This window comes from Chironomus tepperi, unplaced genomic scaffold, assembly GCF_022539635.2.
Source record: "Chironomus tepperi strain 1889 unplaced genomic scaffold, CSIRO-AGI_Ctep_v1 contig_81, whole genome shotgun sequence".
Taxonomy (NCBI): domain Eukaryota; kingdom Metazoa; phylum Arthropoda; class Insecta; order Diptera; family Chironomidae; genus Chironomus; species Chironomus tepperi.
Window position 1 is genome coordinate 202,307 of NW_027226203.1, and position 16,398 is coordinate 218,704.

The window sequence follows — 16,398 nt, forward strand, 5'->3', positions numbered from 1 at the left end:
TTTTGGCTTGTTCCATGTAGCTGCTTTATCCATAATAAGGAATAGTAATAACAGCAGGTCTCCATGCCTAACTCCTGTAAGGGACACGAATGGCTCAGATTGTACACCGTCCTGCAGTACTCTGCATCTAAATCTGTTGTAAGCTTCACTGATGAGCCTTATAAGCTTCTCCGGAACAGCGAGATTCCGAAACTCCGTCCAGATACACTCTCTGGTTATGGAGTCAAACGCTTTTTCGTAGTCTACAAAAACGAGATATAATGCTGATTACCATTGTTCAATAATGATCCTCAAAGTGCTAATTTGATCAATGCACGATCTGTAGGGCCTAAATCCCGCTTGTTCCTTCCTTAACCGCGTCTTTATTGGAACCATTATCCTTTGCACTGAAATAAACGTTTTACTCACTACTGACAAGGTGATTCCTCTCCAATTTCCACAGCTACTTACATCTCCTTTCTTAGAGGGCTTTACTATAAGACTCTATATCCAATCCTCTGGGTACTGCTCCAGAGTAGCTCCTCCTTGAAACCAGATCTCGTCAAACAGTGGCTTGAGCATCTTTGCCATGGCATTTGCATCCACTTTAAGGACCTCACCAGGAATTGCATCAACACCTGCGGCCATGCCATTCTTCAGTCTCTTTCCTGCCTCAAAAATTTCTTTCATGCTTGGGGATTCCGTTCTAATCGGTAAATATGGAGAATTGTCAATTGCTTCATCAACTATTCCATCTCTTTGGATATTAAGCACTTCTTCCTTCCACCTAGCAATCTGTTCATCGAGGGTGACCAAGACTTTTCCTTCTTTTGATTTGATTGGCGCCTGTTTTCTTGCCGACTGTCCACCAAGCTCTTTGATAGTGTCATACCGGCCCTTCATATTATCACAATCAGAAGCAGCTTGCGCTTTTTTAGCCAAGATGTTCAAAGGATGCCTCCAATCCTTTCTGACTTCCCTTTTGACATAGTTTTTACGCGTTCTCCTCCAATGCACTTAAGAGCATTACATACAACTCTTTCCTTAGGTCAATTGTCTTCCAGGTACTCTCTTGGATATATTCCTCACTTTTCTTTCTGCTTGTTTCTAATGTGAATTGAGAGAAATAGCTTAGAATGACTTAAATAACATGGCATTCACTAGAAACGGCATGCTAATGATTTTGTCGCTTTATTAAAGTTCACTCAAAATCTGCAGAAAAACCCGAACGTACAAAGAGCGTGCTCAAATTCATCGTTTTACGCGCTCACCTTAACATGTTAGTCTGAGCACATCGTTGAGCATGTTCAAGAGCACACCCTGAGCACAACGAGAAATTTAGAACATTTTGGAAAAATCTATGAAAAGTGTCCACCTAAAAACACCTGTTATACAGTGTAACTCCGAAAAAAATAGCCAAAAAACTTTTAAAAATCAATCAGTTAAATGCATAACATTTATAGGGGCCGTTCACTTATTACGTTCGCTTTTTAGGGGGGAGGGGGGTCTAGGATTTTGTAACAGCCTCAACCAAAAAATTTTTTTGTAACGACATTTTGTAACGAGGGGGGGAGGGGGGGTCTAGAAATTCGTTTTTTTGCGTAACGTAATAAGTGAACGGCCCCATATATGCTTTTAGCTAAATAAAAATTATTAGGTAAAATACAGCGGTAGAGTAATGGTTAAAGCGATGGTCTCATATAGCAACGGAGCGGTCACAGGTTCGAACCCAGATAAAAGCAAAATTTTTCTAACTTTGATTTTTTCAGAACATTAATTAAACAGAATTTATTACAAAAACAAATTTCTAAAAATACAAATATTAAAGAATTGTAAAAATAAATAATTTTTTTAAATTTTGCATTTTAATGCATCCTTAGTGAGTACACTCTAAGCATACTCAGTGAGTGTATTTTGAGTACACTAGTTGAACATGCTTCTGAGTGTGCTCTGAGCATGCTCAAGTTTATGATGCAACATGACATTTTTCAAAAAATGTCTCATGTCACACCACATTTCATAGCATGCTCACTCATTCATAGAGAGTGTACTCTGAGTGTACTTTCTGTGGACGACAAAAAACTGACTTCAAAATTTCAGTAGAAATTGTACTCAGAGTACGGTTTCTAGGATATCCAGAAAGTGTACTCAATAGATTCATACAGAGTGTACTCTGAGTGTACTTTCTGTGGACTACAAAAAACTGGCTTCAAAATTTCAGTAGAAATTGTACTCAGAGTACGGTTTCTAGGATATCCAGAAAGTGTACTCAATAGATTCATACAGAGTGTACTCTGAGTGTACTTTCTGTGGACTACAAAAAACTGGCTTCAAAATTTCAGTAGAAACTGTACTCAGAGTACGGTTTCTAGGATATCCAGAAAGTGTACTTAATAGATTCATAGAGAGTGTACTCTGAGTGTACTTTCTGTGGACTACAAAAAACTGACTTCAAAATTTCAGTAGAAACTGTACTCAGAGTACGGTTTCTAGGATATCCAGAAAGTGTACTTAATAGATTCATAGAGAGTGTACTCTGAGTGTACTTTCTGTGGACTACAAAAAACTGACTTCAAAATTTCAGTAGAAATTGTACTCAGAGTACGGTTTCTAGGATATCCAGAAAGTGTACTCAATAGATTCATAGAGAGTGTACTCTGAGTGTACTTTCTGTGGACTACAAAAAACTGACTTCAAAATTTCAATAGAAACTGTACTCAGAGTACGGTTTCTAGGATATCCAGAAAGTGTACTTAATAGATTCATAGAGAGTGTACTCTGAGTGTACTTTCTGTGGACTACAAAAAACTGGCTTCAAAATTTCAGTAAAAACTGTACTCAGAGTACGGTTTCTAGGGTATCCAGAAAGTGTACTCAATAGATTCATAGAGAGTGTACTCTGAGTGTACTTTCTGTGGACTACAAAAAACTGGCTTCAAAATTTCAGTAGAAATTGTACTCAGAGTACGGTTTCTAGGATATCCAGAAAGTGTACTCAATAGATTCATAGAGAGTGTACTCTGAGTGTACTTTCTGTGGACTACAAAAAACTGGCTTCAAAATTTCAGTAGAAATTGTACTCAGAGTACGGTTTCTAGGATATCCAGAAAGTGTACTCAATAGATTCATACAGAGTGTACTCTGAGTGTACTTTCTGTGGACTACAAAAAACTGGCTTCAAAATTTCAGTAGAAATTGTACTCAGAGTACGGTTTCTAGGATATCCAGAAAGTGTACTCAATAGATTCATAGAGAGTGTACTCTGAGTGTACTTTCTGTGGACTACAAAAAACTGACTTCAAAATTTCAGTAGAAATTGTACTCAGAGTACGGTTTCTAGGATATCCAGAAAGTGTACTTAATAGATTCATAGAGAGTGTACTCTGAGTGTACTTTCTGTGGACTACAAAAAACTGACTTCAAAATTTCAATAGAAACTGTACTCAGAGTACGGTTTCTAGGATATCCAGAAAGTGTACTCAATAGATTCATACAGAGTGTACTCTGAGTGTACTTTCTGTGGACTACAAAAAACTGACTTCAAAATTTCAGTAGAAATTGTACTCAGAGTACAGTTTCTAGGATATCCAGAAAGTGTACTCAATAGATTCATAGAGAGTGTACTCTGAGTGTACTTTCTGTGGACTACAAAAAACTGACTTCAAAATTTCAGTAGAAATTGTACTCAGAGTACAGTTTCTAGGATATCCAGAAAGTGTACTCAATAGATTTAAAGAGAGTGTACTCTGAGTGTACTTTCTGTGGACTACAAAAAACTGACTTCAAAATTTCAGTAGAAATTGTACTCAGAGTACGGTTTCTAGGGTATTCAGAAAGTGCACTCAAATTTTGAACAAAAAGTGTACTCTGAGTGTAGTTTTTGAATCTAATGCGACAAATCCAAAATGTTGTACAACATGAGTGCACTCACACTGCACTCTGAGTGCACTCTTTGTAAAGATGGCACTGTGATGGCAGTTGTGAGTGTACTCACAAGTGCCATCACTACAGTGAGTGCACTCTTCGTGTGCCCGGGTTTTATAACATTTTGAGGCATTAATCAGTCACACACATACGTGATGTCATTTTGTTTTACTTTTAAATTGACAAAGATGCTAAATTGATTAAATTGACAAAAATTAGTCAGCATAGAAATGATATACTCAATTTTTTGAGGCTGTTTGGGGAATTAAGTGTGTCTTAAATCTGGATTTACTGTTTCTGGACATTTCTTCTTGTTTTCAGCACTTTATGAGGTTTTTGGTATCTTAGTCAACAGCTGGAGGTCAAAGGTCATCTTGACAGAGCTGTACATCCTGGCAACAGCTGCCATGCGTCAGCCATGTGATGTTTTGCACCCATGTGTCAACCATGTGCTCCATCATTGCCATTATTGTCCGTAAGCAGCACTAAACCACCAATAATCCATAAAATTCCCCAAAAAAATGCGTCACATCCACCACGTCACCTCAACAACAATTCCATCATCCATCAAACTCGTTACTTTAAATAAAATAAAAAATCCAACTCATTGGGAAAATATAAAGCAACAACTATAAAAAAATACACAAGTAATAAGTTCCATAGTCGACTGAACACAGTTGTAAAACTTATCGTACGTATGACTAAGCTTTTCTTTGCCTTTTCTTCTTGTTCTTCATCAACCGACGCTGTTCTTTTCATATAAAACCGAATGCGGGGAAAGAAATGGAAATTGAAGATCGTTGACTTTCTCACACATGAAATGGAAACTATAAATGATGTGGTGGAATGATCATGGCTAATTAGCACAATAATGGCTAATAGAAGCGTCAACATACGGGCATGAAGGTTTTGATGCTTGATTCTGGATTCGAAGAATGATAATGTAATTAAAGTTTGCAAAATTTAAGCTGTGGTTGCGATTTTTTGTCGTTTTTAAAGTTTATTTAGTTTGATCGGCAATAATTTTGTGAGCAGCACGTAATTGATTGATCAAAATCGAGCGATTAATGAGTCATATGGTGTTTTTGAAGTGTTTTAGTAGACTAATGACCTAATTTACTATAGTAATTGTGATATTTTATTGGATATAGGTGAATTTTTGGGGGAAATGACTTGAAATTACGTAATTTTAGGCTAGACAGTTGAAATTAAATTTTTCAATATAAGAAAGCTTGAAAAAAGAAGAAGAAAATTGCTTTAATGCGGCAGAAAGTAAAGCGTTGCGGTCAAAAATTAATGCAAAAATGAAGCATCGAGTTCAAAAATGTAAAGCATTGCTGCATTTTGAAGCTTTTCAGTTCAAAAATTAGAAGCGTTGTTGCAACAAAAAAGCGTGGATTCAAAATTATGAAGTAAAGCTGCACATTCTGATACTTTACTTCAGCCTATGGAAATCTGAGAATCGAAATCCTTCGACACTGAATGTCGAAAAATAACGACCAACTTCGACATTTCCACAGTCTGCTTAATTCAAGCTTAAATTTGAAGCTTAGCTTCCAAAACTATGAAGTTATGCTGCAAATATAGAGCTTAGCTTCTAAAAATTTGTAAGTTTATTACTGAAAAGTTGAAGTTTAGCTCCAAATATGATGCGAGGCTGTAAATATGAAGCTTGGCTTTTACAGGTTTGTAGCTTTACTTTTGAAAAGATGAAGTATTTCTTTAAATCTAAATCTAAGCTGTAAATTTCAAGCTTAGCTTCTAAATATTTGCAGCTTAACCTACAAAAATATGGAGTTTACTGCAAATATAAAGCATTGCTTCTTGAAATTTGATGCTTCACTCCAAAATTGAAGCATGAATTTTGAATGTTTAATATTTGTTGCAAATAATAAAGCGTAACTTTCAAAAACTCAAAATTAAAAATTCAGTTATGAATCTTAGCTGCTAAAATCATAAAGCATTGCTTCAAAAACTAAACAAATAATTAAATTCATCCACAAATCGACAGTATTCAATCTAAAAATTCTTAAAAATAAAAACTCACCTAAAACATATTTATTATTTTCTTTTTTTTGGAAAAAACAAAATTCTTTTATTTCAATTAATTAATTAATTAATTACTTTAATTATTATTCTGTAAATCTTTTGCATTATAACTCCGTTTTATAAAACACAAAAGATTCGTTATTTGTTTTTTTTTTTAATTTATTTTCTATTTTTTTATTTTTCATTTTTTCGAAATTATAAAAAAAAGTTCTTTTTTTCATTTCATTTTCATTTACTCATTTTTTAAGAATTCTTTTTTTTCTCATTTAAGTTATTTGTTGGACAAAACAAAAAATGATAATAATTACAAAAAGAAAGTCGTATATGTGTGTGTGATTTTTTTTTTTCATAATTTTTTTTTATTTAATTACTTTGTGTTTTTTTTTTAATATTAACTGCTAAATCGAATGGAAAAAATTAAGAAATTATAAAAAAAAATCCGTTTTACCGACACGGAAGTTATTTTTGTTTTTCCCGCGCGGAAGTTTTAAAAAAAAGATTTTTGTCAGTTAAAGATGAAATTTTACAATTTTACAACACCATTTTCTAAAAGACAAGACAAAATGAAGAAATTTTACAATATTTTTTTTTACTTATTTCATTAACTTTTGCATTTTTTTGAGGTTGTTTTATTTTTCATGCTGTAACTGGTTGTTATCTGTGTATATGTGTGGCTGTATTCCCTTATTTCGGATGTTTTGGTTGAAAATGAAATAATTTTTTAAACTTTCTTTTCTTATTAAAAAAAAATTTCAGCAAAATAAAGATCACAAAGTCGGACGATGCCCAATTTATTATCTAATGACTGCCGCTTCGAGATGTTCATGCTGCATGTATGGAGAATGTGTGTGTTGGGGGCACAAGAGATTGATTGAGATGGCGAATGAGGTTGGTTTTTTTTTAATGATTTTATTTAAAATTATTTTCAATTTTTTGTGAGCGACTTTGACTGAAGAATTTTCTGCCGTATTTTTTTTTTTTTTGTAGGTTTTTTTGTCTCGATAATCATATGAGTAATAATTAAATGTCTAAAAAAGATTTTTAATGAATTTTTTATAAAATTTTTTAAAATGAAAAACTATTGGAAATTTTCGTTTTTTTTTATATCAAAACACAAGTTTTTTTTGTAATTTTTATGATTTTTTTTTCAGTTTTGTTTGTTATTTGTCTATGAAATATCTGGTGGATTCTTTTAAATGGAATTTTTTAAACGATTTTTTTGTGAATTTGGCGGGAGAAATGGTTGAGGGTCAATTTTTTTCTGACTTTTTTTGAGAATTTTTTAGAAAATTTTTAAACTTTTTTGAGAATTTTCGATAATTATCCTCAAAATAAAAGGGATTTGGGAGCCTACAAGGGGGTATTAGGGAGTGAGTGAATGACAGTTCAGCCTTAAGACTTGAATGTCCACTAAGAACAGCCCTTATCCAACAGCAATCTAATTTATTGCTCCTCGTTAAGATTCTTGTTTTTAAAAATTTTTAACGGTCAAAATTTGAATTTTAAAGTCAATACAATTTATGAATCACAACGCTAGTTCCTATGGTGCCGTGTACGTACTAATGAACATTTAAAAATTGTCAACGGTCGAAATTTGAATGTTAAAGTTGGTAAAATTGCAGTACAGTTCACAATGCAAGTTCCAAGCGTATTATCGCGGACGTACTATTGAACATGATGCCTTAACTTGCTTTTTCATGTGAACCGTCTGCGGAACATTCCAAAAATTCTATTTTTCGTGTTAAAAATTTTCCCTTTTTGTCAAAAATTCGTGAAGAAAAATTGAACTTTTTGAGAATTGTCGATAATTATTCTCAAAATAAAAGGGATTTGAGAGCCTACAAGGGGGTATTAGGGAGTGAGTGAATGACGATTCAGCCATAAGACTTGAATGTCCACTAAGAACAGCCCTTATCCAACAGCAATCTAAATTTATTGCTCCTCGTTAAGATTCTTGTTTTTAAAAATTTTTAACGTTCAAAATTTGAATTTTAAAAGTCAATACAATTTATGAATCACAACGCTAGTTCCTTTGGTGCCGTGTATGTACTAATGAACATTTGAAAATTGTCAACGGTCAAAATTTGAATATTTTAAAAATTGACTTTAAAGCCAGTACAGTTCAAAAAGCATATTTTCCCTTTTTGTCAAAATTTCGTGAAGAAAAATTGAATTTTTTGAGAATTAACCTCAAAATAAAAGGGATTTTCTTAAGAACAGCCCTTATCCAACAGCAATCTAATTTATTGCTCCTCGTTAATTTTCCCTTTTTGTCAAAAATTGAGAATTTTAAAGTCAACACAATATTGAGCGAGTAACCTTGTCTTGCCTTTTCTTGTGAACTGTCTGCAGGAATAGTCAAAAAAATTCTAATTTTCATGTTAAAAATTTTCCCTTTTTTCGTCTAAATTTTCTTAAAAAATCTCAATTTTTTGTTTATACAGTCGTGTCTCTTTCGTAAATGCAAACACAATCGCAAGAAACCCCGCCAGAAAAAAGCCTAATTTTCCCATCCATTTTTCGCATCAATTCCACAAAAAAATGAGCTTACAAAAGAAAAGTTTTACATTAAATTATTACCATTGATTTCATATTCTTGTGTTTTTTTCTCTTTTTTCATCGTGTTTTTTTTTCTTCTTTTTTGTTTTATCTTAAATATATATTAATTTAAAACTTTTTATAATATATATTTTTTTGTTTTTTGTGTATTTTTTTTACCATTTTTTTTTCCTTACTTAGCAATAATAATGATGTAACACACTATTACTTTTCCATCTTTAAAATTAATATTTGTAGTCTATTTTAATCATTATTTTAATATTAGGTTTTTTGAAGTGTTTTTTTTTTGTGATTTTTTTTTTTATTCTTTTAAGATTTCTTCAGTCACTGCACATTTACAAAAGGTGAAGTTTTGTCGATTATGCGTCATCCTCCTCTTCTTCTTCGCCGTCCTCTGCAATAAAATTGATTGGGAAAAATTAAAATTAAATTTGTGCGTTAGTTAAGATTATAATAAGTAAAATATTGGGGGGTAGTTGAGGTGTTTTTAAAGATTTTGTTGAATTTTTAAAGTTTAAAAGTTTTTGAAGATTTTTAAAGATTTCTTTAAAATTTTAAAAGTTTAAAAGTGAATTTAAAAATTTAACAAACTTCATGAATCAGAAATTAAAAAAAAATTACAACATTTTTTCCAATTACTTTATAAAATTTGGAGAATCGAACTCAGAATCTTCATGTTAATCACTTTCTTAACAAACAGGAATAACATTTTTAATTGTTCTTTAATTGAAAATTGAACAATATAAATTATTTCCATTATGACATTTCTAAATGGCACTTTATATCAATGACAATCAAATAGTAGCAATAAGTTGGCAATTAGGTCACTAGGTGACAATATGTGACAAGTGACAATAGGTGACAATAGGCTACTTGACTACCACATTACTGGTATTGCTATGATAAGAAGCTTAGCTAGGGATTTATAAGATTTATTCGAAATTAGTTGCAAATTGAATAGCCAAAATCTGACTTATTCGAATAGACAATGCATACTCATGAGCATGGTCACCAAACTGAACATACTCAATAATATTGATTGAGTATTCTCATAAACACGCTCAACTGGGACGAGCATCTTCAGTGTAAGTTAGAATTCGTGATAGTTCAAGCACAATAAATCATCCGATAAGCACAATGCATTTTCCGCCAAAAATATGAATCAAAATGCTCTGTTACGGTGCAGTTAGAGCAACTTCACGTCTTACCAGTAAAACGGTGACGCAGAGGCACCTTAGTGAGCACAATTTGCTGCTCGAATTACTGTACTCTAATTCTTATCAAAATTCAAAATTAGATACAAAGCCTTTACCTAATAGTAAGGCATAGTAGTTAGTTATAGGCATAATAGTAGGACGTAGACATAATAGAATGATACTAGGCTAGTCAGATGCATTGCCAAAGTAACCTAAGGTAAGGTAATGATGTATCTTATCATAATTAACCAAATTTCATCAATTATCCTTTAAAAATCATCTCACAAAATCTTCAAAAACATTTCTTCTCATCTAACAAATTAACAAATTTCATCCTTACCTTCACCATCCTCATCTCCATCTTCTTCCTCTTCATCTTCACCATCAATTTCTTCACCCTCTGAAAAAAGCGTATGCAAAAAATTCCAAAATTAATTTTAATGCTCAACAATCAATTAAGAAAAATCTCAAAAAAAAAAAAATGCTTACCATAATTTAGCTCATATTCCTCATCTTCACCCTCATCGCCTTCATCCTCAACATCATCCTCATCTTCGGCTCCATTTTCGTCTTTCTTCGACTTTTTGGCTTGCTCGGGTTTCTTATCCTAAAATGACAGAATATAAAGTTGGTAAATATTAGTAAAAAATGTTACATATTTGTTGTTGTTGTATATAAAGTTTTGATAAAGCACGCGGCTGTTGATGAAAAATTCACGTGTTTATTTTAAGTCAGTAACGCTCTAAGGTGGATAGGAAAAATTATAGGCGGAAGGGAAAGGTGCGTGGGAATAAAACCAATAAAATTAATTTTCTTATCAATCTTATTCCTTATCAATATTTTTTTTTCTATCCGTTACACATGTTTACATGCCTCTCATTCATATATTCACATATATCCATGTATGTATACACATCATCAAAGACATGCAAACGCAGACGCTATTTTTAATGTGTGGAAATTTAATGAACTCTAGTTTGAGAATAATATGATGAGTCAGGTTGAAATGAATGAGAATCGTGCATAAATAGAATTTGAGTATCAAATTGAAACATTTTTTTGAAAAATGACCGTTAAGTGGCTGTCTACTGGGACATGTAAAAAGGTTTATATTTAGATATTTTTTGGTAGGAATTGAGGTTTGAAAATGTTTGTGTTCTTTGGAAGTAATTGAAAGGTTCGAGTTAGATATTAATGGAAAAAAGTTTTGTAGAATATTCCATGAGGAAGCATGAAGTGACGCTTGATTCTACAGTATCGACAATTTTGTATCATTGCTTCAGGCATTTGAAAGCAGAATAGCGTATACTAACATTTTTTGAGTGGATTAGAACATATAGCATATAAAGCAAGACTATAAATGTTCATATGTACAGCATATCAAAGATTGTTGCTCATAATCCTTTGAACTGCCTGTCTTCTGCACAACATTGTGAAAAATAACGAAAATATTGAGTCAAATTCTTGTGGTAGACAGTAATTGTCAATATTAAGGCATTGTTCATTGAAAATTTTGTGGTTTCTTGTGGTATTTAAATGCTAAGGCCTGCTGGCTGACTCTAGACACTAAGAATTGTCAGTTGTAGCTTAATATCACAATACTCTTGATATTCGTTAGATTTTTAACTACAAAAACCTAAAACAACTGACTTTTGATTCATTTTGCCTTGATTTTGGCAACATTTGACCTTTGTACTTCCAATTGACCTAGATTGATGCTTTGTACGTACTTTAATCTATTGTTGAACTTAGTATGGTTATCAGTTTAATAATTAACAGTATATTGACTGTATTTACTATCTACAGAGTGGTTTTATTGGGTAATCTAATAGAAAATGGTTAAATTTAACGGAAATTAGCGTTGGTCGGTTAGTTACTGATTATTTACACTAAGATTTGATGATAATTGATTAATGTGAATTGTAGGGCAATAATACAGCATTTGCACTAGTATCTACCCTAACCTATGCATAACCTTTGATATAACCTTATTAACTCAATCATTTAAGTCAGAATCACACCAAACCCCGCCAATTCTTCCCAAGAAATTCCCACCATACTCAACAACATCATCATCATCATCATCACGCAACAAAAGCATTTTCTTCCCATCGGTAACAATATTTTTGAAATTCAACGTATTTTTTTTCAACAACTTCAATAAACGAAGAAAAGAAGTCTTCATGTCAAGCACACACAAAACAAGGCAGTTCGTTCATAATCGGTAAAAACAGAACATAGCATAGAGCAAAAGAGAGCAAGAAAAAGCTTCTCATAAAAAAAGAATTGTTATGTGTTTTCATCCCAACATTCCTAGAGGTCGTTCCATTCATATTGAACGTAAAAACCACTTCCTTCATCGATTTACTCCGAAAAAAAGTATGAAATTGTGTGTACAGAACAGAAAAAAAAGTAGGGATAGATATTTGCGCCATTAAAAAAAGACACACGAGTTTTGGTATGGGATGAAAATAAGAAGGATTATTACATAAAAGTATAAAACGTTAGGGATAGAAAAAAAAGACACATGTCTAATTTGTTACATGCGTATTGTGTGTGCATATGTGTGTGAGCCAACAAAAGAACAAAATTATAAAAACTGCATCAGGCTTGCTTGTTTTCCGCTTTACAATTTGACATCTGCATTTTTATAAAAATATTATTGTCAGGGTGACTATATAGACGCACATCGTGCATATGCCGTGTGTTAAAAATTTTACAAATTTACTAATACAGATGCAAAAAAAAATAAAGTTTGTAAGAATTACAAGAATTTATTAATGAGAAGTGGTTTTAATGGGCTTTGGCTTCGCTTCCATGAGCAGCACAGCACATAAAAATTTTTACCGAAGACATCGTCGCCCAACTCTCATCAACGGCTTTTAGGCTTTTTTTTTCGGTTTGTTCAACACATACAAATGAAATGAGAAGCCGCTGCTGCTGCTTTTTTACAGCAATAAAATCGGTTTTTTTTGCCTGCTTGCCTGCCTTTTTTCTTCCCAAAAAAAATGAAATATATAGAATATTTTATCTTATTCATATATTCCGGCTTCGGCAGGGAATTTTGTGTATATCGAAGTTCTTTAGAGTAAAAGAGAGAAAAATGCTTGATTGTATTAGTCCGGCATATGCGTCGTTCTATACACAAAATCATCATGTACCCGTGTGCGCGTCACTACTTTCGTGTGTCAATTCATTTCCCACCATTTTTTGTTAATTTTTCAATGTCTTAAAATTGATTAATTTTTAAAAATTTTCAATTTAATAAAAATTAAATTAATTTAAAAAAAATAACGAACTTTTTGATTGATGCCGAAATAAGAACAAGAAGACATTACACGAGTTTGTAGTGTAACTGCTAGAAAACTAACACAATTATGAGAATAGAAATAAAAATGATAATTTTTGTGTATGTGTATGTTGTTTACATGTGTTATAATGACGCCAACGCCAAGCGCAAAAAAGCGTAAATTTTTCAGTTAGAAAATATTATTTTTTTTTTTTCATTCTTCTTGAAATCTCTTTTTTCTGATTCGGGTTTCATGTTTCTCGGGTTTTTTTTTTATTTTGTGTAGTGTTCTGTATGGGGGTTCTCGTGAATGGAAAGTTTTTTTTTTTTTACTCTTTTGCTTTGCGCGCTCAAACGGAAGTTTAAGAAACATGGATGGAGGATGAAAGAATTGTTTTTTTTTCTCTCTTTTTCTTTTGTTTGCAGGGATTGTTGAGGGGTTTTGGCGTGGAAAATGGAAATATTTTGTTGGATTTTATGGGACTTGGTATGCAATGTTAGGGTGACGCTTACATGGCTTGTTTTGAATTTTTAAACATTTTTAACAATTTTTGTAATTTTTAGAGCAATTTTTTGAAATTATTTGAAATTTTTTAAGATTCTAATTTTTTTAATTTAAATAAAATATAAACGGAATCTTTTAAACAATTGAATTTGTTAATTTTAAAACTTTAAAGAAAATAATTTTGTGAATTTTAAAATTTTTAAAAATTTAAATTGTGAATTTTAAAATTTTGAAAAATTTAATTTGTGAATTTAATAATTTAAAAATTAATTTGTGAATTTTAGAATTTTAAAAATTTAATTTCTGAATTATTAAACTTTTGAAAATTTAATTTCTGAATTTTTAAACTTTTAAAAATTTAATTTCTGAACTTCAAAATTTTAATAATTTAATTTTGTGAATTTTAAAACTTTTAAAAATTTAATTTGAGAATTTTGAATTTTTTTTAAATAATAAACGTTAAATTTTAAATTAAATAGTAAATGTAAATTTGAAAATCTTTGAAAAATTCAATTTCAAACATTTTAAAATCTCAAAAATAGCTTCAAAAAGTCTATTTAAAAACTATCAATTCTATTTGTAACTTAAAACAATTTCAATTTAAAACCTAAAACAAATCGTCTTTTTCAATTTATGCTTTACAGTTTAAACAGCATAATCAAACCTATCTCTGCTTGTTCTACAAACATTTGTAGCTTCTATTACAAACCTAATTTTAGAAAGTTTTAAATTAAATATTGAAATTTTATAAATTAAAACAATAAACTTGAAATTCATTAATCATTAAAATGTATAAGCCATAACATTCAGAATTGAGGAAAAAGAGAAATTTATAAAAAGAATTTTAAAATATTTTCTAAAAAAATTCCGCTTTTTTTTCCGCACAAACAACCCCGAACACAAAATTGTTGTTTACCTTCTTTTTCGAACCGAAGTTTGCAAATTCGAACTCAGAATTATGTTCGCAATTCGGCTTCCCGAATGCACTTCCCTCCAAAATAAATTCCCGACTTTCTCTTCCTACATAAAACATGGACATATCCCCCCGAAAATGAGATTTCAAGCTACACAATCTCCATAACATCAAAATTTACCATTTTAAAGTTCACATAACAATATCGTTATCGTCATTGACTCATCATCATCTCAAAAAATAAGAAAATAATAATGCCCAAGCAACTATTACAGTTGCATAGTAAAACAAGCAGTCTATTCAGCCATGTTAATGTTAACTACACAAAAAAACTACAAGAAAAAAGTGTGTATAATAATAATAAAAATATAAAATTTGATTATCAAACAGAAATGACTATAATATTCATGTATGTATAGCAATATAGCCCCGCGATGCCCAAGCATCATTGACTTGATTTCGAACAAAATTAACACAAACAACCAAGGTCGTTGTGAATAGTTTACTGGAGAATTTTTATGTGAAAGTAAGTATTAAGGATGATAATGGCTTGTAGTGTTGACATGATTAGACTATTCCTATACTAGTATGACCTAATATATTTGAGAATATACCAGAAAATTCGACAAAAAAATAAAAAATTTCCCATAACTGTAATCTTAAACTTATTACTAAGTGCATAAACCTCATTTTTCCATCCATAATACCCATGTATAATACACAATACAACAAACTTTACATCCCAACACAGCAGTAGCTACACATATACCGAAAGTCGGCATTTTTAGTTCCAATTTAGCTTTTAGTAACCAAAAAGCGGGAAAAAAATTACAACAAAAATGCAAAGGCGCGCAAAGCTTAAAAATGATGAAGCCATCAGCCTCAATTCCTCAAAAAAATAAAAAATTTCATCGCTTCCCAAAAAACTCGAGTGCTTAATACACGATTTAAACGAGTGAAAAAGAAATAAAGCGACGCCATAGCTGTTTACATCTACAAATGAGAATATTTTTGTGTATTTATTTGGTTATAGACTATAGATGTATGTGATATTGTGTGTATTATACCGGCGAAATGAAAAAAAATAACACAGAGTGTATCATTTGTGGATTCTACGGGGGGAAAAATTTTTTTTTTCTTGTATACGTGAAAAATGTAGCACATTTTTCCTGATCGGTTTTCTTTTTTCCCACTTCTCTTCTCCTACATTCGGGCATTTTTTTTTTATATATATTTTTATTCTTTTCTTGTTAATATGAAATAATATGGAATATGTGTATATGGAGAGAGAGAGAGAGTGAGAAGGTACACAACAGAAAGGAAGAATAAGAACAAGTACAAGTAGGAAAAAAATGGAGGGATGATGACTGATGACGATGATGATGATGATGCTTTCGATTATTATTAAGAAAAAAGTATGTCTATCTATCTATAATAAAGTGGAAGTGATGCCGACGCTGCTTTTTATAATTTTGAGACAAAAGTCGGGCAGGCATGCATCATCATCATGGAGAGTCCCCCTTTATTTCCCGAATGCTTGAGTGCTAATCAATAACTTTTTTTTTCCCTCCCAATTATATCCCGAAATATTTGAAAATAAGAAGTTATCTGTGGATGAATTATACTCACTTCGGCAGCTCGTTTTGTTCCTTTGACTTCTTTCGTCTCTGTCTTTTCTTCTGCTGCTGCTTCAACTGTGACTGGTTCTTGTTCTGTACTCATGATGCTTGTGTTGTTTTTTTTTTTTTTTTATTTAATAAATTGAAACTATTTAAAATAAGTTATGAATGTGACTTGCTTAATGCTCCTTATTGATTATAAATCCTTTATGTGTTATTTATTTTGTATTTTTTTTTTGTATCTTATTTAATTGAACCTTTACTTTTTAGGTTTTTATTTTAAAGAAAAAAATGGCTTAATTAGATTTCTTTTTAAAAAATTTTTTTCCACTCGATCTGAACTCGTCGATGGTTGAAAATACAAT

The 16,398-nt window shown here is 31.4% G+C and overlaps 1 protein-coding gene across 1 annotated transcript; it reads right to left on the reverse strand.

The window, feature by feature from the left end:
• Window positions 1-8,787: 8,787 nt before the first annotated feature.
• On the reverse strand, window positions 8,788-16,398 carry LOC139085711 (parathymosin-like). Its single transcript, XM_070633841.1, has 4 exons — window positions 16,044-16,398; window positions 10,197-10,314; window positions 10,048-10,107; window positions 8,788-8,905 (listed from the first exon to the last, which is right to left on the reverse strand). Exons 1-4 carry the CDS (start codon window positions 16,134-16,136, stop codon window positions 8,871-8,873), a joined length of 306 nt encoding a protein of 101 aa, XP_070489942.1. The 5' UTR covers window positions 16,137-16,398; the 3' UTR covers window positions 8,788-8,870.

What these genes read in the sequence shown, in the direction of transcription:
- LOC139085711 (XM_070633841.1), bottom strand. Translation starts at nt 16,136, where the DNA reads ATGAGTACAGAACAAGAACCAGTCACAGTTGAAGCAGCAGCAGAAGAA. An exon ending in GGAATATGAGCTAAATTATG is followed by an intron (nt 10,108 to 10,196) that starts GTAAGCATTTTT and finishes CGCTTTTTTCAG; the next exon opens with AGGGTGAAGAAATTGATGGT. An exon ending in TGGAGATGAGGATGGTGAAG is followed by an intron (nt 8,906 to 10,047) that starts GTAAGGATGAAA and finishes ATTTTATTGCAG; the next exon opens with AGGACGGCGAAGAAGAAGAG.